Source organism: Tasmannia lanceolata, unplaced genomic scaffold (genome assembly GCF_043159265.1).
Source record: "Tasmannia lanceolata isolate RefF3 unplaced genomic scaffold, GAP_Taslan_0.1 ptg000012l, whole genome shotgun sequence".
Lineage (NCBI taxonomy): Eukaryota > Viridiplantae > Streptophyta > Magnoliopsida > Canellales > Winteraceae > Tasmannia > Tasmannia lanceolata.
The window spans coordinates 37,809,644-37,834,766 of NW_027518689.1; the positions used below are offsets into that span (position 1 = coordinate 37,809,644).

Consider the following 25,123-nt stretch of genomic DNA (forward strand, 5'->3'; position numbering starts at 1 on the left):
AGTACAATGATGGATGTATATTCATTGACTCTGGCCTATTGACTTTAGAAAATAATCAGTGCGAAAGAAAAAGCAATAGAAAATGTTGGGAGCATGCTTGGTGAAAGACTGATTTATAATAAACAAAGACTCGACTTATGTCTATTTTTCCTTCACACAAATCTTCTTCAACAAATGATACACATATTTAAATCGAGAGGCACTTGCCTTTAAATAAAAGAATCACAACATTTCCCTCCTTTCGGCCTTGAATTTTCTCCTCATCCACTAGCAAAGAGGCATGTCTGCTGGAGGATGAGGAAGAGTCTCTAAAACCCCCTCCCCATTCTTCACTATAAACGCCATGGCTAGCCCCCAGGACAAATGTATGTCTAAATGGCAATGCATAAACCAAACACCTACACAAATTCAATCTTAATGTTAGGAAGATAAGCTAGATAAGTGTACAATTGGACCAAATCTTTTCAACATTCTTACGGTCTAGAGTGGGGTCATGCCTAGGTATGGGATGAGGTGGGACCCAACCTCGTATGGGACAGGTTTAAAAGGCCTAGCCTAACCCACATTCCATCAGCTCTGAAGCTTTTGGCATAAATGTTAAGTACCTAACTAATACGCCAAAGGCTTCGGAGCTAATGAAATGTGTTAGGCTAGGCCGTTTAAACATGCCCCATACCAAGCTAGGTCCCATCTAGTCCCATACCTAGGTGGGGCAGTAGCAGATATACGTACCCGGATTGTCAGCGACGAATCGGATTGCAGCCCATCCTCCTACTGGGACTCCGATCGTATTCATGTACGGGGGATCGACCAGGTTGAATGTGGCGTTCCGAGGGTCGTAATTCCCACTACCATATCCGATCACATAGAAGCTATACCCGTGCAAGTGGATCGGATGGTTTTCGGTGGTCACGGTCCCAGTGTCTTGCAAGATTAACTGGACCCGCGACCCATATTCAAGCACATTAACCCTAGTCCCATTCAACGACTGAGTGTCATTAGGGATGTTATTAGGTGCACCATTTACAAAATCATAGGACCTTAAGGGCACGTCAGGAAAATCCTCAGTATAGTAACCATGTATCTGGTTATAATAAGCTTGTAAGAGTGACACCTTTGGCCTAACAAAGGTGAAGTTGTTCGTAGATGCCGCCAAGACCCCACGGTTGGGCCCACGGCAGTTCTTATTGGGCGTCCGTGAACGACACTTTTGGACATTTAATCCGACGGTGAAGAAGAGGTTAGTGTCAATCTCTATGGGGATGCCAACGGGATTTAGGCTTCGAAGAGAATCCATGTTAACCTTTACGGCAAGGTTGTCATTGAAGGTGGGGAGCCAAGCTGAGAGGGCAACAGTATTGGGGGTGGCACCTGTTAAAGTATAAAAGATTAAAGAACCCCATCTTAGGCAGCTTAAGCTTTTGGAGTAATTGGTTGTTTCAAATGGTATCATGGTATCAGAGTAATTGCCATGGGTTCAAAACTCCTTCCACATGTAATGGCCGACCCATAAAAAAAAGGAGGGTACATGTGCCACGTGTAGGCCAACACTAAACAAAGAGGGGCCACAAGTGAGGGAGAGTGTTAAAATATAAAGGGTTTTGCTAACGAGGCCACCCGCTAAGGTGCATTGGAAATGATATTTTACACATCTTTTGATAATAAATTCACATAATATGAGTATTTTTATCCAACAATGTGTAAAATGATCGTAAAATATCATTTCCAATGCACCTTAACAGTGCCCTAAAATCACTTGTTAGCAAAACTCAAATATGAAATATTAAATAATGCCATCTCCAACAGCATAAGCTTTTGGAGTAATTGGTTGTTTCACAGCACCTTGGTATTGGAAGTAAGCAATTGCGGGCACACTTTGGAAGGAGACGTTCCTGGCGGACTGGTAGGGGCCCATGGCCATAGAGTATTTTCCGATGGGTTTGTCGGCGGTGACAAGCACATTGACGGTATTGCCAGGCCCAAGCATGATCTGATCGGTGGAGAATGGCTTCGTGTAATCGGCATCGGCTTCCACTACTGTTAGATTGTGATTAGCAATGGCAAAGAAGTGTTCCATGTTTAACGCTGCGTTAATTATCCTTAACAAATATGTCTTCCCGGGGACGACGTCGATTTTATAAACATCTGAAAAGAAAATTGATGTTAGTCATATTGATTAATTAACGTGAACATAATTTCCAACTAAACATATTAAGGTCAGCATATTGAAAGAGCAACAAGGATTTTGGAGTGTCAATTTCTTCTACAAATAGCTTCTGGAAGATGAAGGTGTCTCACCATGATTCTTGGTAGTTGGTACTCATTGTAAAGGACAAAAGAAAAGCTGGGGTTGGATATCACGCATGGTAAGGCTAGGGCCCATTAGGAATCAGGTCGACTGAGGGAAATTCTTTTTTCCGTTTTTTTTTTAATAAATTTGGTTCAATTGATATTTTCACTCTTTGTAAAGAAAATAATGATTGGGATGAGAATCCTATGTGGTGCGCTATTTTTTCTATTTATATTTAGGAAAAAAATGGATTTTTGTTTATTAGTCCCTACGGAAAATAATTGCTTATTAGTCCCTAAGAAAAGCATATTAGCTGAACAGTCATACTTTTAGAAAATATTTGTTAAAAGGTCCCTAAAACTCACGAACTTCATTTTTCTCTGTTTAAAATTTTAAAATGGCAAATTTACCCCCAACCTATTTAATCCGTTTTAGCGTTTTTTTATTATTTCACTTCCAATATTTTTGGAAAAAAAACCAGGAAATAAGCAACAATATCTCTTCCAATATTGACTTTCTCTTTGACATTCTCCCTTCTTCTCCCTAGTTCTTATTCCCAAAACAAAAGTTTCGAAAGGAAAAAAAATCTAAAATCTCTTATTTCTTACACATAAAAAAAGATAAGGTAAACCAACCCTGTTCAATTTTTCAGTTAGGGACTTTCAGTTTATGATGTTGTCCCTCTAAATTAATCAGACATAATTCCTCAATGAAAAAAAATTTCCATAGAAATAATTTTCTATCAGAGATATTTTCTTGCAATCCAACCAAGATAGGAATTTCTTAGAAAAGTTAGAAACAAAAAACATTCCTAAAATTTCTTACTTTATTTATCTATGAAGAAAAGATAACTTAAACCGACCCTATTTAATTTATTTTAGAGGAATTTTCAATTTATTTAGTTCATAAAATGATTTTTTGACGAGAATATTGGAAGAGATAATATTGTTGCTTATTTCTTAGTTTTTTTCTAAAAATATTGGAAGGGAAATCAAAAAATGCTAAAACTGATTAAATGGGAGGGGGGGGGGAGGGTTTGTAAAATTTAAAATTTTAAACGGCGAAATTTGAAGTTCGTGAGTTTTAGGGACCTTTTAGCTAATATTTTCTAAAAGTAGGACGGTTAAACTAATATGCTTTTCTTAGGGACTAATAAGCAATTATTTTGCCATCTAGGAACTAATCGGCAAAAATCCCTTAGAAAAATGATAGTAACCATGTTTTGATATTGAGACGAAGCCATTGGGAACTGACATCCGGCAACATGTTTTGATAAAGGGGACGAACTCACATTGTTTTGCTTGTCTTAACCAACTGTGAAAGGCTACTACAATTCGCAAAACGCTCTCCGTAGCCAATTAAAAAAGAAATGATGAGGTAGCTTCGGTGCATAATCAAAACATGGTAGTGCATGCAATTATCGATGGCCCACAAATATGTGTGTGTAGCTGCACGTATTCAGTCTAGGTGCCGCCCTTATGGTTTGATCAGTTTCATATATGAGAAGCAACCATGCTTCACATTTTTAAGACAAAAAAATCATGATTTTAGAAGTGATTGAAGCGCACTTTTGTAATAAAATCAAGAGTTTGGTGCACTTATATATATATATATATATATATATATATATATATATATATATATATATATATATATATATACAGGAAAAGGATTGTACGCTCGAGTGCCCAATCACATGGGCCTCACATTTTTTGTGGTGATCCAAAGCATTCATTTGCAAGGCCTTATCATAGATAGGGTGTGTACTAAAAATCAGCTCCATTGAATCATTCTAACCCCTCCAAAAATGGAGGGCAAAAATGGGCAGATTTGTGGACAAACAGTGCCTGTCTATTTTGACCTCCACAAATGGATGCGTTAGGATGATCCTATGGAGCTGATTTTTGTTCCACATCCCATCTATATAAGGGCCTTTCAAATGAATGCTTTGGATCATCCTAACAAAGTGGGCCCACATGTGATTGGGCACTCGAGCGTACCATAAGCTTGGTATACTCGAGCGTACAATCCTTTTCCTCATATATATATATATATATATATATATATATATATATATAATTGAACATTTTAGTAATTTAATTTGTAGCGTGCGCTCGCCGTATGCCGTAATTTGTAGGATTTGTGTGCTAGTAATATATATATTTACCATTTTTGGAGCAATTGTAAAGGGGACCAGGGTGGCCATTAATGAGATAAGAATCAGCGATGGGAGGGGCTCCACCGCTCGCTAGCACATTTCTTTCAAGTTTCACGACGTCCTTGTACCAGTGTTCACCTGAAAAATTTTAGAAATTCTAATTTAAAGAGCACCAAAAAAAAAAAAAAAAACCGAATTTGAATGTATATTTTATCATTGCAAGTAGCAATGGGTATTCAGTCTATATGCTACTAATCACTATGTTCATCACAATCTCACGGCTGCGATGAGTTCCGCCAACCATTTTACCATCTGATCAAGATGCGCCGTTGCTGAATGGCATATACATCCGTTCTTGAATTAGTTTATTGTTGATTAATTTTTACTTACCTAGGATGAGGATGTGCTCCTCGTGAGGGTAAGTGAAGGGGTAAGGAACGCCAACTTTGGGATATATGACAATGGCGCCATAGACGGTACCCCGGAGCCATGAGACGTGAGCATGCCATAGGAGGGTTCCTCTCTGCTGCACCAGGGTGAACTCATACGTGAAGGTCTGGCCCGCTTGGATGGGGCATTGGGTCAGGTACGCTGGACCATCCGACCAACACGACAGTCTCTGCCGGACACCATGCCTGGAAATGATGATGATGATTTAATTTGTTATAATTAATAGTAATTAAAATTTAACTCGTGACCACATGATAAGTTTAGTCAATGTTGGAACTCCCGTGTTTCTAGAGGGGAAGCCAAACACATGACCTCCCTTCGTGGCATTTTTTCCATATGTTTCGAACAGAAAAGTCGTTTGAAATAGGGATTTATATGATGCCCGACTGTGAAAATCACAAAGGCAGGGTGACACCCTGCCCCTTGATTTTTTATCTAAGTGGGAAGTCAAACAATGTGGTTTGACCAAGATAAAAAATCAAGGGGCAGGGTTTTGACACCTTGTGATTTTTACGGTCGGGCATCATATAAAAACTCTGAAATAGGTTATAAAAAAAAAAAGAAAAAAAAGAACTAGGTCACTATACCTATTCGTTTGAGATTGTGCAACTGACTGTGAGGCCCAAACCTATTATTGGACTCAAAATTAAGGGGAGTGATATCCTTCCCCTGATGGCTATCCACACCCCCCCCCCCCCCCCCCCCCCACCTTTAACAAAAATCGTTAACTTTTATGCTTTTGGAGTTAACGGTTGGTTCTCCACCCCATCATAAAAGTTAACGAAAACTTTAGGGGGGGATAGCCACATAAGGGGGGGGGGGGGGGGGGGAATAGCACTGCCCAAAATTAAATGTAATTTTCAGTCAAATAATAGGTTTGGGGCTTATTAATTGGTTGACACAGGGCCCTATATTGAGTCAAGGTAACTTACCTTCTCGTTTGCCTAATACCCTTAAAATGACCAAAATACCCTCACCATCACATTTTAAGAGGAATGTTTCAGTAGGGGGCCGACTCATTGTAGGCCATGCCCACTATGTCACAACGAGTCCAATTTTTGATTGATCTGAACCGTCTAGAGCCAATAATATGCATTTTACTTGATTTCTAGGCCGTAAGGGCTCAGCTAAATGTGGGACCCACTGCATCATAGTGAGCATACCTCTTGTATTACAACGAGGCCATGCCCTACCAAAGCATTCCTCCTAGTTAAGATATTCCACAACGAGGGCATGCCCTACCAAAGCATTCCTCCTAGTTAAGATAGGGAATGCTACAGTAGGGGATCCAAAGCAATGTGTCGGAGATGGACGGCCCAGATCAACCAAAGATTAGACCCATATTTCATGCGTGGACCCACAGCTTCCATTTGACGATCAATCTGCATGTGGACCCAAGCGTCCATTTGACGACACCAAGAGCAGGGCCAACAGGCGGCCGGAGGCCAACAATACCGTAGCGTTCTCATGGGACGTCCTGGTAGCACTCTTCTAAAATATAGTAAGAAGGAAGAAGGAAGAAGGAATACGTTACCAATGGATGGTGGCATTATAGGGTGTCTCATTGGTTACTTTGACAATAACTCGATCGTCTTCTTGGGCGTAAACAACAGGTCCAGGTAACATCCCATTTACTGTAACAATATCTTTGCTCTTACAAACCTTCCTAATTCTCGTAGTTTGAACCTGAAAACAATCACAATACATAAATACATCACAAACTTCGATAGATAATTCACCCAAGGCATTTAACATATATTGTTTTAGAGAGAGACCTTGAAATCATAGAACCTAGTCGATCCTCCCACAGGCCATTGATTTGCCGAAACATGGGAGGCGTAGGATAAGAGCATTAACCCCAGAAGAAAGCAGGCCATTGCAGTCTATTGAAGAAGAAGTGGAGGGGTGGTATGGCCTTTTAAACGGACCCTTTTGGTGGTGCAAGCAGAGAAAAAATATAGTAGGTCCACCTTTATTTTAGTTCATGATTCCTCTAACATGGATTCGTTATAATAAGGTGTTGGGTTGTGATTATTCAATGTGGGGGAAGGTTGGGGTACCATTTTCATTTCTTCCTGCCCCCCAGAAGAAAGCAAACCATTGCAGTCTATTGAAGGAGGAGTGGAGGGGTGGTGTGGCCTTTTAAATGGACCCTTTTGGTGGTGAAAGCAGAGAAAAAATAGAGTAGGTCCACCTTTATTTTATTTCATGATTCCTCTAACATGGATTCGTTATAATAAGGTGTTGGGTTGTGATTATTCAATGTGGGGGAAGGTTGGGGTACCATTTCCATTTCCTCCTGCCCACCCTTGGTCAACTATTCCCAACTTTTCACCTTTCTATAATACCTTTTGACTCATTTCCAGCTTCCCCAATACACTTTAATTTTCCCTGTAGAAAGAACTCTCTATCTTAACATTATATATTAAATACAATGTTATAATAGCCTTGACTTTAATGCAAATGATAGCTAATTAGTTACTAAGATTTTTATATCTAATTTGAAGAAACACTTTGCAGAGAAACCACACAACCAAACGCAAAGGAAGATGGTGGATAAGTCATGGGAACCTTCCATTGACAAAGAGAGGATACACTGAAAGCCCTCACATTATTACTATCTTAAAGAAGCTTCCACCTATGTTTTCCATTTCCTGAAAAAGTGAATAGGAAGGCCATCCCATGTCTTGCTTTTCTCGACACACTCTTTTGGTCAATCATCAGCTAGTTCGCCCACGCCCGCCCTTGAGAGTCTTTGCCATAAACAAAAATACACACTTTTGCTTTAGGACATATTTCCCTATTTGCCTTACATTGCAAGAGAATGTCTAACCCATACCACTGTTACTGCACTCCTTTTAAAGACATTATACCGTATAACCTCATGAGATGATACGGCGCTCCCTTATTTATATTGGCACTCCTTTCTTTTACTTTTAACTTCTTTATTGCCATTGGGAGTGAAACTAGGGGTGCAACTCGGGTCGGGTTGGGTTGGGTTGGCCAGGTTGGGTAGGGTTGGGGCCAACCCAAAAACTTCAACCCCCAACCCTAACCCAACCCAACCCGAGTTTCAACTCAGCTTGGCTAACCCAACCCAACCCAAATTGATTTTTCTCTAACCCGAACCCAACCCAACCCGATTTCCCATGTTGGGTTGGGTTTCTGCTGAAATCTTAATGAAAAAAATGCCACTTTAAATCTTAATGAAAAAAATGCCACTTTAATTCTTAATGAAAAAAATCGGAGAGAGAGAGAGAGAGAGAGAACCTTGTAGGTCCTATGGCGGAAGATCCGAAGAAGAATGAGAGATGGTCCGATGGAGGATTGGAGGCTGCTGGCTTCTCTCAAAGAGAAATAGAGAATAAGGATTTCTACTTTCTAGGTTAGGGTTTGCCTTTGTTTTTTACTTTTTGATAAGTATATAAAGTATACACTATTATATTTTCAAGGATAGAAAATTAGAACCTAGAAAAAACAACAAGTGAAAAACTAAAAATGTCAAAAAGTAACGTGTTAATCTTATTCTTTGCCGGGTTGCGGGTTGGGTCGGGTTGCCTGATGCCCAACCCAACCCAACCTGAATTTTGGTCGGGTTGCCGAAGCCCAACCCGGACCCGGACCCGAACCCAACCCGCCCAAAATTCTGGTTCAACCCGACCCAAGTTGCACCCCTAAGTGAAACGGCCAACGAGAAAAGTGAAAATAAAGATAGGAATGCCAATATTAAAACAGGAAACAGGGAAGTGTGGATATCATCTCCCCATTACCTTTCTTTCAGTACATTTTGTTCACAAAAATATTTGTGAGGAAGGCACCCATCTCCCTAAGTTACCGGTCTATTTTGCCAAGCTCCTTACATAGAGTTGTTTCACGCTCCTAGGTATTCTACCTACTCACCTGTGTTGATTTTGGGTACTGATACCCTTTTGAGTATGGCTTGGGTTACTACATAGCGTCTAGTACTTGAACATTGGCTCGAGCCATTTTCTCTCCCCTTCTTATCCTGCCCTAAAAAGCAAGGTCACCTTATGTTCTTGAACTGATAACTGTCTTTCGGCTAACCTAGCCACCTCCGTCCCTCGGGACCATTCCATATTTATCTCCTACAATGTTTATCCATTAAGTATTATATAATCTTTTTATTAACTTATATTTTAATCAATCAATTTTAATTAAATTAACCTACTTTTATTACCTTCATCAAACTCTGTCATGGTATTAGAGCAGATCGATTGGACTTAACTCCTAATCAAAACACAATCTCAATGGATGGGCGATCTAGACATCCACTCAGCCCCATACTATTGAGCAATCAACTCCATAGATGGCTTTTCTGTAAGCTCATGCCACTACATCTTGCAAGTGCAGTATCATCAGCAATGAGCATTAGTCACAATCATTAGTGGATATTCACCATCAACCTTAGATAGTTTGCATTAAATCCACATCTTCCATTTACATTTTGGAACGGTCTATTTCTTATCATAACGAATGTATGTAAATTGACAATCAACATACGTTTGAGGGGGCATGTTGAGTAATGAGATGATAAGATTAATTAGGTGGTGGATGTGGCAACTACACTAGATTGGGATCAAACTAGAGTAGGATCATTCTATATTTATCTCCTCCACTCTTTCGGCTAAGATCAACAGATTGATGGGAATTTTCGGGTGTTATTCATCCATTGCTGAGTCAACAACTTGGACGGTGTAGATCAATGTAACATTTTCAATGCGTACAATGGAGATTTGCCCAAGTGTCAAACATGATACTACTACAATTCCTCATTTAATAATCAAACCCACTACACACGTTGTTTTATATTCCACTAAAATAAGTTGAGCATCTAGATCTTAGTCTTGGGGTGGTTCACCTAAATTAAATCAGACTCCTTATAGTTCCAGCTTCCGTGTATAGCCAAGAGGCCCAAGACCATTATAGTAATATATTAATCCCCTAAAATCATTATTTTTATGAGAAAGCAACGTCCCAACAAAAATATATCTGAAAGCTTCAACCTGTAAAAACCCCCTCTTTTGCCTCCTAGTCTTCCTTGGAGTTTAATCTTCAATGGAAGAGAATCATAGTTTGGGAGTATTCTTTTTAGTTTGAGTTGAGAGTTGTTATACGAGGATTAGTTTTGACTGAGCAGAGGGAATTTTGGTATACGGTGCATCCACAGCAAAGCCTAATGGCTCTTTTTCTTTTTACGTTGCATGGGCATAAAATTTGTTTTACGCCCCATTGTTAAGTACAAAAAAATGGATGTAATATTTGTTTTATGCCCATGTGATACACGGATTTTAGAATCCGGGATTTCTTCAAAATTGGAGCTAAGAGACAAGAGAAGAAGCGGACCAGCCGTCATTTTTTACTCGTTTTTTTTACTTCTCGCCCTTCTTTCCGTCAGTAAGAGAGTAGCAGATCCTCCCATATTTCCAGGATTTAGAAATCTCAGGATGCGGGAGAGATTTTTAAAACCTGAATTTCTCACTTAAAATTCAAGAAATGCTGTCAGGACAGCATACAAGGACAGCATACAACAGCTTGATTATAAACCCTCTTTTACATTGTTTAACCTGGATTCTAAAATCCGCGTATCCAAACAGCCAAATGAATTGGGTCATTGAAAAACGGACCACAACTTGTACTGCTGTGTATTGACACGTGGAAATCAGAAGCTAAACCAAATATAAAAAGGGTGAGGGTGATGATATTTTCAACCCCCCTGAATTACGCATGCGACCCCCTTATAACATGATTTGACGTCCAAAAAGCATTAAAGTTGGCCACCATTCACGTCAAATCATGTAATAAAGGGAGCACATGCGTAATGCAGGGGGAGTGAAAATATCATCTGCTATTTAAAAAATATAGTTCAGAGCAAACATATAAATATGAGGAAAGTGTTCCTGTGTGCATAAGTGGCTTATTAAGCCTCTCATTGGTCGATTTTTGTGGACCCGCAAAGGTGGGCCCGCTGTACGAACCAATGGGAGGGTTTTTAACCCACTGCTGCGCAGGGAAGCTCCCTGCGCAGCTGCGCAGAAACACTTTTCTCTAAAAATATAGTTGTTAATAAAAAAATATAACTCTCAAAGAAAACTGCACACCCACATCATTCATGTGTAACATACCTGCTTTTATGACTAAACTTTTATGATGTTAAAATGGATCAGAGCAAAAAAAAAACTAAGGTATTTAATAGCTAGAGAGAAATTTGCATTTATTCAAGAGGCTAACAACATCTATAATCTTAGGTGGCTCCTTATGTTATTTAAAACCTTACAAATGACAATTCTTGTCTGGCCAATTATATATAGTCTGCATGTAAATATCTCTATAGCTATTAACTACTTTATAGATGTAAATTTCAGTATAAATTTAAATACCTTATATTTTCAAGCTCTGTTATCATCGTTACTTCACTAAAATTTAGTCATAAGAGCAAGTATTTTTAGGAGTCAATAATGTTTGCCCATGTGCAGTTGTGCATGCTTCTCCTAAATGTGTCTTAAGCTCAAAGAATTGATTAGATCATTAAAAAATAAGCCATTCAAAAAAAAAATAGACACCGTATGATGCTTTAGACATTTGTGAAGTTTCATTTAGCCTGAAGTAACAAGTGGGCAAAGCTGTGGATACAGATAAGAATCAGGAAAAGCCTAGCCATCTGATTTGTGGGCATATTCCCGATGACTAGATGTATGGTTAGGACCTTTTTTCAGACTTGATGAACTTATCAAATTTGCTACAGTACGCCCAACAAACCTTTCATTTGTTACCTAAAAACCAAACAAAAAGTTCTATTGCCATAAGAGGGTGTGCAGGTATCATTTCCCCAAAGGAAAATGGCCCTTTTCTATGCTATTGGACCCCAATTTAGAACTCACAAATGCCACCATTGACATTCATGGTGTTTCTAAGTACTAATACTTTTACAATGTAAAATAATATCATCACGCATTTTCAAATAATAATTATAATAATAATAATAATAATATCATCACATTTGGATTGAACACAAGGATAGTTGGGTTGCAATGTCCTACTTCTGATGCAACTCCTTAAAGCATGTAGTAAATACAAGACTAACAGGAAATTAAAAAGGTCATTAACACACTCACCCTATTCAAATTTCTTGATTAGAGAAAGATCGTTTAACATTTTCTCAATCGCATCATCATCGTGCATCCGTTCTTTCGCCTGCAAATCAGTTGGGCTAAATATATGAGAAATGAGAAGAAGATTCAAAGGAAAATAACTAAACCACATATCATGGAATGCCTAGCTTGTGTCCAACTCACCCTTGAGAAACTAAACAAATGGATAATTTAAGCTGCAGAGTGCCATGGCAAAGGCATGGACTAAATGCCACCATGCTCTATTTAAATAAATATGAGCCTGTCCTATATGGTTGCAGGAACCTTCTATTAGGGGTGCCATTCAAATATTGGAATCTCATGATTCCTCAATGCTTTGAGCCATGAAATAGCTTCTGTTCAATTTTTTGGTGTCTACTTGCCTCTTCCTCCCAATCCTGGGAACAGAGTCCTACCCAAAAAGCCTTCTCACATAACTACCAAAACTTGCCCCTCTTTAGGAGGTTGGTTTGTCAAGTACACATACTAGTGTTTTACCAGAGCATGTGTGTAAAAATTTACCTTAAGAGATGGGACCATAGCTATAGCTTCCTCCACAGTTTCAGGACAAAGATTGCCTAGAACACAAAGCTGCAAAGACAAAGACATAAAAAAAAAAGTTGTGCATTAAATTCATCTAGTTTTTGGTCAAGAAATATATTGTGATTGAGTTTGTTGAAAGATTTTCCGCATAAATTACCTCAAATTCGGCCAACTGGTTTCGACTAAGGATTCTGAATGCTGCAGTTAAGAATCACACAGGTGATAGAATGCAAATGACACAAATTTCTATATGTAAGGATGTAAAGAAAATATGTTCCACATTTCCAGGAAATTAACAGAAGCTACCCTTTCTCTAGCACTACAGATTTTCTTCAGTTGATCTTTATTAGTGACTGCCGCCACCTTCCAAGCATGAATGCCACCAAAATTAAGAGTTGTGTTTTCATTATTTGAAGCATACTAAGAATATCTGAATATCACCAGATAAATACAGATCCAATGAGAACTCATCTGGTTTTCTTAACTATTTAGACAAATTGAAAAAAAAAATGATAATAATTTCAGTAAATTTCACAACTTTTACATGGTCTATAAGGCTTTGGTGACCTCCAGATAAGATTGATATTCTAATGTAATCGCCCTCAAGAAGAGAAAAAGGAAGCATCACTTTCTGGAAATTAAAAGGATACTCTCGAACTTGCCTTACAGCATCTGGATTCTTGTAACGGCTAAAGCGTTTTACATACTGCAAGGACTTCTCGAAAACTCTGAAAGGAGAACAGAAACATTACCAAATTCCCTATTATTGAGGGAAGGCCAATATAGGCATCAATGCAACATAAAGTTTAAGATACATTTACTGAGGAAATCTATGCAATGAACTGCAATACTCATGACATTTAATTTATTACAGATTAAAGAAATGACTCGGAGATTATATGCGTTTAATAATACTCACTGAGATATTTGATTCATAGGATCATCAGACATCTGTTGAAGCTGCTCATATTTCCGATCAAGAATCAGTGCAACTTCACAATTCATCAAACATTTGGCCTTCTCAAACTCTGAAAAACAGTCTCTGTGTTAAAAATTCAAAGAGGTTCTACGGTAATGTACTAAACAACAAGTTGTCAAAGCCCTGCCATGACCAAACTAATCCAAGGCTGCCACTAATAATATGGAAAAGAAAAGAGAAAGTCATTCAATAACAGCAGAATTTTCATTTCAGTGGACAGGAATACAGTCTCCCAACAATCAGAGAGAATGAATGTTGATGCAAATCACTTTCCAATTTTACGAAGACTATTTTAATACAGTGTTGTTCGTGATTGACCCAAAGTGCATGTTTCCTTGTTTACATGCCCAGGGGACCTTAGCAGCTCTTTTTTTTTACACCCAAGCAACCTCAGAATCTGCATTGAAGAGAAATTACCTAAAAAACCTAGTGATGTGGTTGTACAATTGGATAGGTGTGATACTTGCATTGTGAATCATCCATGATATGGTGGACCATACGAAGGGTCTGGATCATTCAACCATCCAACAAGTCATCTGGGTACAGTGAGATGATGGCTGATTAGTCCATGAAGGATTATTGTCCAATAAATGCGCCCCAACGAGCTGATCGGTCTAAAATCTTTAAAGTCCCCAATCCCCTCTTATGGAATCAACATAATAAATGTTTACTTGATGTTGGAGTTGAGGATACTCCTTTTATAGAATTCCTCCTTTAGGGGCCGTTTGGATACGCGGATTTTAGAATCTTGGATTTCTTCAAAATTGTAGATGGGAGACAAGAGAAGGAGACCGACCGTTTCGCTTATCTTTAGAATCTTGGATTTTAAGTAAGAAATCCAGGTTTTAGAAATCCCTCCCCCATCCCGAGATTTCTAAAACATGGAAACATGGGATGATCTCCTACTCTCTTGCTGTTGGAAAGAAGGGCGAGAAATCAGAAAATGATGGCTGGTCTCCTTCTTCTCTTGTCTCCCATCTACAATTTTGAAGAAATCCAAGATTCTAAAATCTGCGCATCAAAAAAGGCATTTATTGTCATGATATCTCATTCAATGGCACCCCACATTTCCTAAAAAAATGAGAATGCAAACCCATTTGGACCTGGGGCCCTGTGACTCTCCCTAGAGAACACTGTTGATCTAACTTCCTCTTCAAATTTGCTTATACTATTTCATTCATCTTCCATGGAAACTGTCTAAATGTCACCCAATCTAGCATCGGTCTCCATCTTTCCTCTATTGTACAGTTTTTTGAAATATCCGATGATTTCCTCCTCTATGCTTACCTCATCCTCCACCAACTCCTCGTTAATCATCAAGCAACCTATATGATTTTTTGTTCTCCTAGCTGACACGATTTTGTAGAAGAAAGAGATGTTACGATCTCCTCCTCCAATTGATTTCTTCCCATTGCAGAATTTTTTTGTACTCTTGGCACAATTTAGCTCTTCGGTCAGTATCCCGGGGGTTCTCCCTCCCCTCTTCAATGGCCTTATCTATTGCTTCAAGGTCCCCTTTAATCTCATCTTTTCTTGAAGCTACTGATCCTAAGCTTTCTTTCTTTCATTCCTTTATTACATTCTTCACTATTTGCAGCTTCTTCGTGATTTCAAGTCCCTCCCACCCTATCATTTCCACCTCATTCCACCATTCTTTCATTTTATCAATAAATCTCAATACTTTCGGCCACACATTTTTGAAACTAAAGGGGTGTGGTGTTGACCGCTCATTTTTTGGAATAAGCAGATCAGGGATTGATCTGAGATGGTCTTGAGTCTCTTCGGTCAGTATCCCGGGGGTTCTCCCTCCCTTCTTCAATGGCCTTATCTATTGCTTCAAGGTCCCCTTTAATCTCATCTTTTCTTGATGCTACTGATCCTAAGCTTTCTTTCTTCCATTCCTTTATTACATTCTTCACTATTTGCAGCTTCTTCGTGATTTCAAGTCCCTCCCACCCTTTCATTTCCACCTCGTCCCACCACTCTTTCATTTTATCAATAAATCTCAATACTTTCGGCCACACATTTTTCAACCAAAAGGGGTGTGGTGTTGACCGCTCATTTTTTGGAATAAGCAGATCAGGGATTGATCTGAGATGGTCTTGACTCTTGAGTCTTGACAGTACTCTTTGTATCAACCCAGGGAACTATACCTCCCATTTTGAAGATAGCAAGAATCTGTCAAGCCTTCTCAAAATTACCTCCACCCTGTATAATTCAACCCTTCCAGTGGCAAGTCCACCAGTTCTAACCTATTGATTATGTTGTTAAATTTTCTCATACTAGTTGTATTCCTTCTTGCCTTCTAGTCGCAAATCTAATTGTATTAAATTCACCACCTAAGCAGCAAGTTTCAACCTGACCTTGTCTTTTAAAGTAAATGATGAAAGTATGAAAGAAGAATTGAAGAGGAGTGAGAGGGTTGAGACAAACGAAAGAAAGAAACACAAAAAGGAGCTACTTTATAAACTATAACTTAATGGATCCTTCCAGGGGTGCCTTCCAGTGTTTCAGAACAGCACCCTTTCTTGCACCTAAAAGAAGCTACTTTATGAGGAAAGACGTACCCGAGACACATGAGAGGTCGAGATACCTCTCTAGCAAGATTGTTTGTGATCTTATTTGCTTCGTTGTGAATATGTTGGAAAGAGACATACAGATTCTTATGAATGTATGTGATCGCATTGATCTAATCTCGAAGGGCCAGAAGAGTTTCCTTCCACAGAGAGATTCCCTTAGATATTTGATCTGAAAAATTGCAGACCTTCCAAAAGAGTACAAGTCTCCACTTCGTTCAATTCTCTAATGCCCAACATAACAGAACAGGCAAGCACGATGACACCCATACTACCTCAAGAAACACCCACAATACCAGCATGGTCCAAATTCTCAAAGGAGCTGCCGTCAAGATTTAACTTAATAGATCCTTCCAGCATTTCACAGCATCATCCATTCTTGCACGCCCCACGCCAAAACCCACACCTTTCTAACACACAAACATTGCTTTGTCCCAATAAGTTCTATCATTTCTTTCTATCAGATATCCTAGGGGGTGGTGAAAGGGATGGTTTTCCACAAGCAATCTCCATAACCAAACGAACCACCTTCAATTCTCTAATGCCCAATGTATCAAAACAGGCAAACACGATGTCACCCATACCACATCAAGAAACACCCCTAATACCAGCATGGTACAAGTTCTCAAAGGATCTGCCATCAAAACTAAACTTAATGGAGCCAGCCAATGGTGACTTCCAACACATATGCATGCAAAAAGCATTGCTGTCCCAATAAGTTCTATCATTTCTTCTATCAAACCACATGCTCGAAAATCTGAGTTTTATACAGTGGAGGTGGTCACGCATTAGAATCTTATTTATCAACTGCTTCCATCTGATAAAAAGTTTCCACTTTAGGGGAATGGGAGCACCTCACACATTAAACAAGGGAAAAGAAAATGTTCCCACCAAAAAAAAAAGGGTTGAAAGAAAACTCGCCTTTTACAATCCCTGAGCCACACCCTCTTTATCTACGCCATGTGTCTCCGCCATACATATTCCCAAAACTAAACCTAGCTTCCAAGTTCCCACCCCTACACACTTACTGAAATCACACACTATAATCTTGTTTGTAGCCAATTTCCAAACAATCAAGTCCATACTTCTAACTATCACCACCAATAAGGATCCCTGTATGTTTGAAAATGGGTGTTGAACCATCTGTAACCTATGGATTTTGTTGGACATTGGACACCGAGATTGTCTAAAATGTTGATTACTCCATGGACGTCCAAAAATGTTTTCCTTGTAAAGGAATGACTGATTCCTTGCCCACCAGTTCTATGCCTTACATGGGATAGATAACCGCCTTCCCAAGAAAAGAAACATTTGGGTTCACCTGAACATTATATACCAAAATGATTGCACGCATTGAATGTGAATAGCTCTGCAGAGGACTTTCTTGCTTTTTCTAAGCAATTTATAGACTTACCTCTAGGGGCAAAACTTATACAATATACAAGAAATGTGCATTTAAACTTCAAGTTTCAGAAGTAGTTCACACAAAATGTGTATCAGCAAGAAATCACCTTCACATTAGATATTGACACGGAGTGAATGACAGAATGACGCCAAAACTAAAATATGAGGAAAGGGAATCCCTGAAAATGCCTAAAAAAGACATACATAAATCCTAAGAAGAATACATTAGTAAATATTTACTGAATTCTTACAAGCATGATTTTCCACTGAGACATGGCCACAAAAAAACCAAGTTGTACTCTTTTCTGATCTTCCAAAACAAACCATAAATCGGCACCCTTGTGCTCCTCAACTCACATTATTCATAGCTTTGAAAACCCACCACAACCATAATACGATACCAAGAAAGAACACTAGAAGAAACTCATATGATTCCACATTGTGGAAAGCAAAGGAAAACTTACAAGTTGCCTCTTTTTATCAGAAATAATATAGTTATTTGGGCCTTGTACTAATTAACCCGAAAGCAATCGCCAACCGCTCACTATGGAGACACAGAGCATGCTCCTTCTCCTCCTCTGCCTCATCGAACAATACATTCGTATTATGTTCCACATACGCCTCCTCCTTTAAACGACAGACAATTTCATCCAACATCATGTATATTTGTTTGATCTTCGGGTGTTCTTTGTCACCCGCACGAAATTCATGAACAACAGCATCCAATTCGATCATGCTGCACCCTGGAGTCTTCTTCAACTTCTGCATTTTCATTGCCTTTCTCACCTTTACTGCATCCCCCCATCGGTTTGCAGATACATACATGTTAGACATGAGTACATAAGCCCCATCTCTTTCTGGCTCCAAGTCCAACAAACGTTTCGCAATGTGTATACAACTGAACTTAGATTTACAATCTAGAAAACCCCACATGAACTCTCTGCAATTTACGTATACATATAAACACACCTTGAAGCAGTAACAATGTCTCAAAATGTAATGAGGCCGAGGTAGCGAATAGGCAAGGATTTCCGAGTCATATCCAACAAGGAGTAGATTTCCTGACATCTCGACGTAGAAGCTGAAAAAAAAACTTGACTTTTTTAAAAGTGTGGATGTGCGGAGCCCGGCAACCTTACTAATAAAGGGGCTCATTACCGTCGGAGTTTGCTTGCAGCTAACCTAAAGTGCTGCTTCCATGGGGTTGAGCCTCCAGCTCAATGGTAAAGACTCTGTTATTCAACCCTGAGGTCGGAGGTTCAATCCCAGCTAACCTACGAAAAAAGAGTGCTGCTTCCATCTTATCTTTTTCTTCAAACCTCTCTTTGTATACTATATGCAACGCAAAGCTGGATACCCGAAGAAAGTGTTTGGGTTCCTGTTCATGCACTGGAGCACTTAGCAAGTATTTGAATCCCCTCTTTAGTAGCTAAGTGGTAGCCCAAGTCAGCAAATGGGAGAATTTACAACATGATTAAGTATATCAAACGTAACTATGAACACAAAATTGCTAACTAAGAATTTAACAACAGTCACAATATTGATAAGAATTTTACTACAGTCATACTAGGGGGAATCAGATATGCACTATCATATAAGGGAACTGATATAGAAAACAGAACAAAAAATATTAACATGCAAGCATCAAACAAATGGAACAAAACTCGCACCTGTGCCGATCTTTAGCTCTGCTGCATTCTCTTCCTCTTCTCCGGACATCTTGAGCATACCAAGAGCAAAAAAATCGAAAGTCGATATAGACAACTAGCTCTGCAAAGAATTTTTTTTAAAAAAAAAAAACCTAATTCACATCATTTCAAGCATATATAATCGGTTTTAAGAAGCCTAGGGATTTTCTGGCACCCATGAAAAAGCGGGCAATACAACAGATGTATGAAACACAACTATGGAAAAGCTCAAGGGTACTATAACAGTTGTATGACACAAGCACACACGTGTGGATGCACACATACTTTTATGTAGAGAGAGGGGGTTACAATTTGGTCCAACGGAACAGATGCACGAGTGAATTTTAATAGCAATTGTGATTAAATTGGAATTCAATAAAGCACTGTTTAAATAGATTGTAATTTAATTGCTGCCCTATTTGGATGGCTCACTTCAGTGTTTAAAAACACGGATGCAGAGCAGAACGCGGCGGAAGAAAACCCTAGTTGACTCAGCAGCACACGGTCGAGTACTCGGTTGATGCAGCTGAGTAATTGTGTTTTTAGCACAAAGGAGGACCGACCCTTCCCTCAAAGTGGGTCAAGAAGCTAATCATCCCTCTAAAAAGATCAATCACGTTACAAACCGATTTGGGTTTGTAACAATTTGAACCTACATTTCAATAACTATAGCACAAATTCCAACTTGCCTGTGAGATACCATCTCTAAAACTTGATAAATTTGTCACGCGAACAAAAAAAAAACCTATAACCCAGAACCCTAGAACCAATAATAGCTAAAACAACTCGTAAGTATGAATTCTGCATCTTGAGAATCTACATTGTAGCCTATGCAGAAAAACATAAAATGGTGCAGTGAGAAATAGGAAAATGACGCATGAAACCCTAAACATAATAAAGAAATTCCACATAGACGAAAAGAGGAAAATTTTCATGAATACAATGAGAGAGAGGATAGAAAACCTAGCTTGACAGAGCAAATTAAAATAAGGAGAGAGAGAGAGAGAGAGAGAGAGAGAGAGAGAGAGAGAGAGATAGACGCAATAGAAGTCACTTTGCTCGGAGCCCTACGAAATCCCCAAAAATCTCTAACCTAAGAGAGGCCGACACTGAAGTGGGTTTTGGGATCTCTGGTGTCAAAATCCATAAGCAAAAAAAAAAAAAAAAACGCAAATCTCGTCAAATATGTTTTGATTCGGACCAGTTGAGAAAAAGAGAGGGAGGGAAGGGGAGATTACCGGGATAGATGTGAAGGGTTTCCACCGCGGCCGTGAAAGAGAATAGGAATGTGATCAAAATGACGCTCCTGCTCGGGGGCACATAATAGGGGCCTTGTGGTGCCCCCCACTATGACTTCAAAAATCCCTCCTTCCTGATCATGTTGCCCATCTGATATTGGTGGAATGCAAATGGACAATGTTAAGCTCTAGATTTTTAGAGATTTGTTAGCTTCAATTAGAATCCCAGATAACAAGCAAGTAGTTAGTTTAGATTAGGAGCCCTCAATCATAGGGTTGTTGCTTAGTTATTCTTATCTATTTTGTGTTGATGGAGGAGTCCTGGCTTTGAGGTCTTTTGTAGTCTTATTTATATCCTTAAACTTTTATGAAATAAAGCAGGAAGATTTCAACCAAATTTCGCGCTCGTATACGAGGGACTGGTTTCCAAACGAACCACTATTTCATCTTCTTCTTGTTTGTTTATGGGTATCTATCAGACAATTGAAAATGCATTGCAAAATCCTTATTTGCAAGAAAAAGAACCCCAATCTGCTGGCTAGAGAAGTTGGGCGCATGATCCATCAGGGCCAACAAGTTGATTGACCTAGATCACTAGAAAGCTCACCCCTTTGTAAAAGTGTTGGCCATGTACATTGGCCTAAGCACTATATAGGTAATGATGAAGGTTTTATGAATGATTAGGATTAGGAATGGGGTGGTCTATGGTCTATCAGCTTGTACTTGATGCCTATAAGGCTTTCATGGAGTATCCTTCTTGGTATGGCGCTATGGCCTTCTGCAGGAGACAGTAGATTCCAGCTGTGGCTTTATCTGACCCATCAGAAGAGATCCCCATGGGGGCGGAGCCAGGAATTTACACTTGGGGGCCAAACTAATAGTGCACTGGTCTTGGGGAGCCGCTTAATATTACCGGCATTCCTGAACGCGCTGGTAAATGGAATATTTCTTTTAGCGGTGTTCATGAACGCGGGTAAAAACCCTTTCTCTGCTACAGATTTGCAAGTCATTGGGGGGCCGCGGCCCCTCCACGCTATACGTGGCTCCGTCCCTATCCCCATCTTCAATGTACTGTTCATAAAAAAAAAGTACTGTTCGGTTTAACTCTATAAACATTGGAAAGGGGATTCCCAGGTGGGCTGTTGCATGAGAGAGCAGCAACATCAGATGAAATAAATGAATGAGACAAAATCTGTTGAAATGTGAGCCTATGTGGCTGCTCTCTCATGCAACAGCTGGCCCCCAAAATGCCTTCTGTGATGGTCCTAGCAAATTCCTTAGAAAGGATGTCACAAGTTGTGTTTTGAGTAATGTAATTAAGTGAAATTGTATTCTGCAATTTGCCGCAGAAAATCTGTAACTGCCGTTCCCTATTATGTATCCTTCAGAAGCTGCATCCAAGGTTTAAAATTTTGGTTCGGACTGTGAATTTTTGAAATTTCGACCGAAATTTAGAAATTTTGGTATAAATCTGGTACTTTACCCGAAATTTTATACCATATTTCGGTGAAATAATAAATTAATATTAAAAAAACATATTTTTTGGGTCAAATTTCAGAAAAACTGAAATTTTGGCCGAAATAAATGACCATTTCGGTTTTGGTCAATTTCGGTGTCGGTCTCCACCGAAATCCGAAATTTCGGTCGAAATTTAAAACCATGGCTGCATCTACTTAGTTTTCTCAACTTTTGAAGATCCATAAGCTTCATTCACGTTTTCTCTGTCAAAGCAAACTTTATTGTTTATTTACACTTTATTTGTTACCCGGTGTGTTTCTTAGTAATAATCTTATATCCCAGTGGTTTTGAAGCAAATTAAGTGTGATCTCTGCAAAAGAAAATGTTCTAATTTTGAAAATGATAAAGGGAAGTGATATATTTGCCTCCTTTTTCCCTGGACGAGCACCCTACGTGTGTTTATGACTACCTTTTACCAAGGTTTTAAATTTCGGTTTGGGCCAAAATTTCGATGGTAACTGAAACCGAAATTTTTGCTGAAATCCCATGTAGGCACATGAAATGTCATTTTTGGGCCGAAATTTGGTATAGGCGCATGAAATGTCGATTTTTGGGTTGAAATTTTGGTAATTTCGGCTGAAAATCGGTAAAGGAATAAAAAATTAATATTTTTTCCCGAATTTTGCCAAAATTGCCTTTTACGAAATTTCGACCCAAATTTCTGAAATTTAGGCAAAAAATTGGTAAGTTTCATCCGTTTCGGTTTCGGTACGTTTTGGTGGTGTTGGTCTCGACCGAAATTTTGGATTCGGTCGAAATTTAAAACCATACTTTTTACACAACAAGTGGATGGCCCAACCTAGAAAAAGGGGGAAATATATCATTTTAGTAAATAAGTCCCTCAGAGGCCTTAGGGTCCCATTTGCAAATAAAGATTAAATTAAAATTAATACTATTTACAAATAAAGACCAATTTTAGTGACATACAAAGATAGAGATGTCAATGGACCCGACAGTTTGATGGGCCATCCGAATCCGAACTTGAACAGACAAGAACTAGACATGTTTTTAGGATTTATGGACACATTTCAAGACCCGGTTTAGGGCTAGCAACGAGACGGGACGCAACAAATGTTGCATTCCCCCTCCCAGCAGAGAATATCTAATCCCGATCCCCGCCCCGCACACTAAAAGGCAAAGGCCGAAGGGGAGTTTGGAATTTTAAAAATATAAATTTTTTTGATAACTCAAATTATGTACTGATAATGGCATAATGCAAGGTATTTAATTGGGGCAGGTGGGCCTAGAGCCATCCCCGTCACCACTCCGGGGAATTTTTTAAATCCCCATACCTGCCCAAATCAGAGGATCCCCACCCCATGCGAGGCTGATCCCCTTTTTTACGGGTGAAACTGCCAAACCTAACCATTTTATAGCATCCGGAATTATTAGCAATAAGATCGAGACAACTAACAAAAGCTTATGTGACAGTCTTACATCCGATTTTACTATGCTATTTTGCAGAAGTACCATCTTTTTTTTCTTTTTTTTTAATTTTAGTATTTTTTCAGGTGTATTTTAGTATAAAAAAAAAGTCATTTTCATTTTTTCTAACTATTCCTACATTTAGTATTTTGTCATTCATCTGATCATCTCTCTCAAATATCGAGTCAGCATCTTCTCTTCCTTCTCTAACCATTAACCCTAAGTCCCTAGCCCTCTGCTTCGTCATTGCTATGGCTCACTCTCGCAGCTACCCGCTTGCCTTCTTTTGAGAATTTTAATTGTGTAAAATGTAAGTAGGACCTGCTAGAACACTCTAATGGACAGTCGGATTTGAAATGGATTGCCACATAGACCCAAGAAGTAAGAAATAGTATCTGAAGAATACTTCTTAATCAAATCCAACAAATAAGAGATTTGAACGGGTCCTGACTCATGACTAAGACATATAGATCCGTTGAGACCCCTATCCAAAGATGCCCAAAATAGTTGCTACCCCTTGTACTTGATTTACAAGCAATATATGTATTTCAAGGACAAAGTGATACGGTAGCTGGTCCCAATTTAATCGCTATGATGGTGGATGGAGATGAAAGACCCAAACAAGCAAAAACGAGTCATAATTTGGGAGCTGAAGTCAGTGCAGTTGGCAACATCATTTACCTTCTTCAGGAGTCTCAAGTCAAAGGCTGATATTTCATAATAATTGGTAGATTTTTGGGATTTTCAGCACTATTTCCTATCAATATAATACTAAAACAATAGAAAGAAAACCTCATCTCAAGCTATATTCAGAACAAGGTCTGATATGATCGACATTTTCCCATGCTAATCACATGGGCACTTTTGATTTGAAGCTATTCAGAAGCAGCTCTTCTTCCAAACAATCGAGCATACGGTTCCAATGTAGAGAGATTTTATATGGCTATAAGCTCTTATAGTTCCTTATTTTTCAAAAAGTAATGTACGGACCACATCATGGGATGATCCAAACCGTCCATAAGATGAAACATATCGTAAAATAGGCTGTTCCCCAAAAATCATTTCAATAGGATAATCCCCGCCCTCCAATCTATATCCTCTAAAGATAGGAGGGCATGGAAATGATTTTTTGAAAAATAAGGGACTATAAGTGCTTACACCATATAAAATCTCCCAATGTGGATAGTTTTTCAATGGAGATAGTTGTACTAGGAAGAAAAAAAAAGAGCAATTTTCAAGAAATCCATTTCCTAAAATCTGTTGAAGAAGATAATGAGGATGGCACGAATGCAGAATCGAACTTCTTTGATAGTGCTCGAACTTTTCATTATAAAACTCCTCTCTCTCTCTCTCTCTCTCTCTCTCTCTCTCTCTCTCCTTCCGTAAAACAGGGGGGCGTATACCAGGCCCACGTGAAAGGAACCTCCTGCTCACGTTTAAAAGCCCTCCTTTATTCCACTGGACGTACCTTTATTCCCATCTTTTCCTCGCTTTCTCTACCGGCTAAAACAATCTCAATCCCTAGAGCCCAACACCTATATGCACAAAAGACAAAATTTTGAAAGCAAGAGACATCTTTACATATTCCTCCCTTTCTAAACGACGAAGACCCCAACCATAAAATCCCCAAAACACCCTTTCAAAGTAGTCGTACCTCCGATATAAAAAAAAAAAAAAACCCATCATCAAGAACAAAAAGTCACTAG

The 25,123-nt window shown here is 39.0% G+C and overlaps 2 protein-coding genes across 4 annotated transcripts; both read right to left on the reverse strand.

Annotated features, from left to right (window-relative positions):
* LOC143888107 (laccase-6-like) lies at positions 1–6,779 on the reverse strand. Its single transcript, XM_077392411.1, has 7 exons — positions 6,674–6,779; positions 6,433–6,584; positions 4,839–5,083; positions 4,458–4,586; positions 1,843–2,145; positions 733–1,371; positions 1–398 (listed from the first exon to the last, which is right to left on the reverse strand). Exons 1-7 carry the CDS (start codon positions 6,773–6,775, stop codon positions 268–270), a joined length of 1,701 nt encoding a protein of 566 aa, XP_077248526.1. The 5' UTR covers positions 6,776–6,779; the 3' UTR covers positions 1–267.
* A 5,091-nt stretch (positions 6,780–11,870) lies between these two features.
* LOC143888108 (DNA-directed RNA polymerase II subunit 4) lies at positions 11,871–21,164 on the reverse strand. 3 transcript variants are annotated; one of them, XM_077392413.1, is made up of 7 exons: positions 20,475–21,130; positions 19,219–19,267; positions 13,509–13,617; positions 13,240–13,317; positions 12,747–12,780; positions 12,569–12,637; positions 11,871–12,110 (listed from the first exon to the last, which is right to left on the reverse strand). In XM_077392413.1, exons 2-7 carry the CDS (start codon positions 19,265–19,267, stop codon positions 12,033–12,035), a joined length of 417 nt encoding a protein of 138 aa, XP_077248528.1. In that variant the 5' UTR covers positions 20,475–21,130; the 3' UTR covers positions 11,871–12,032. The 3 variants fall into 3 exon arrangements, with proteins under 3 accessions (XP_077248528.1, XP_077248527.1, XP_077248529.1); XM_077392412.1 differs by having other exon boundaries at positions 19,219–19,318; positions 20,475–21,098; XM_077392414.1 differs by lacking the exons at positions 11,871–12,110; positions 12,569–12,637; positions 12,747–12,780 and adding an exon at positions 12,855–13,019 and having other exon boundaries at positions 13,134–13,317; positions 19,219–19,318; positions 20,475–21,164.
* Positions 21,165–25,123: the final 3,959 nt, after the last annotated feature.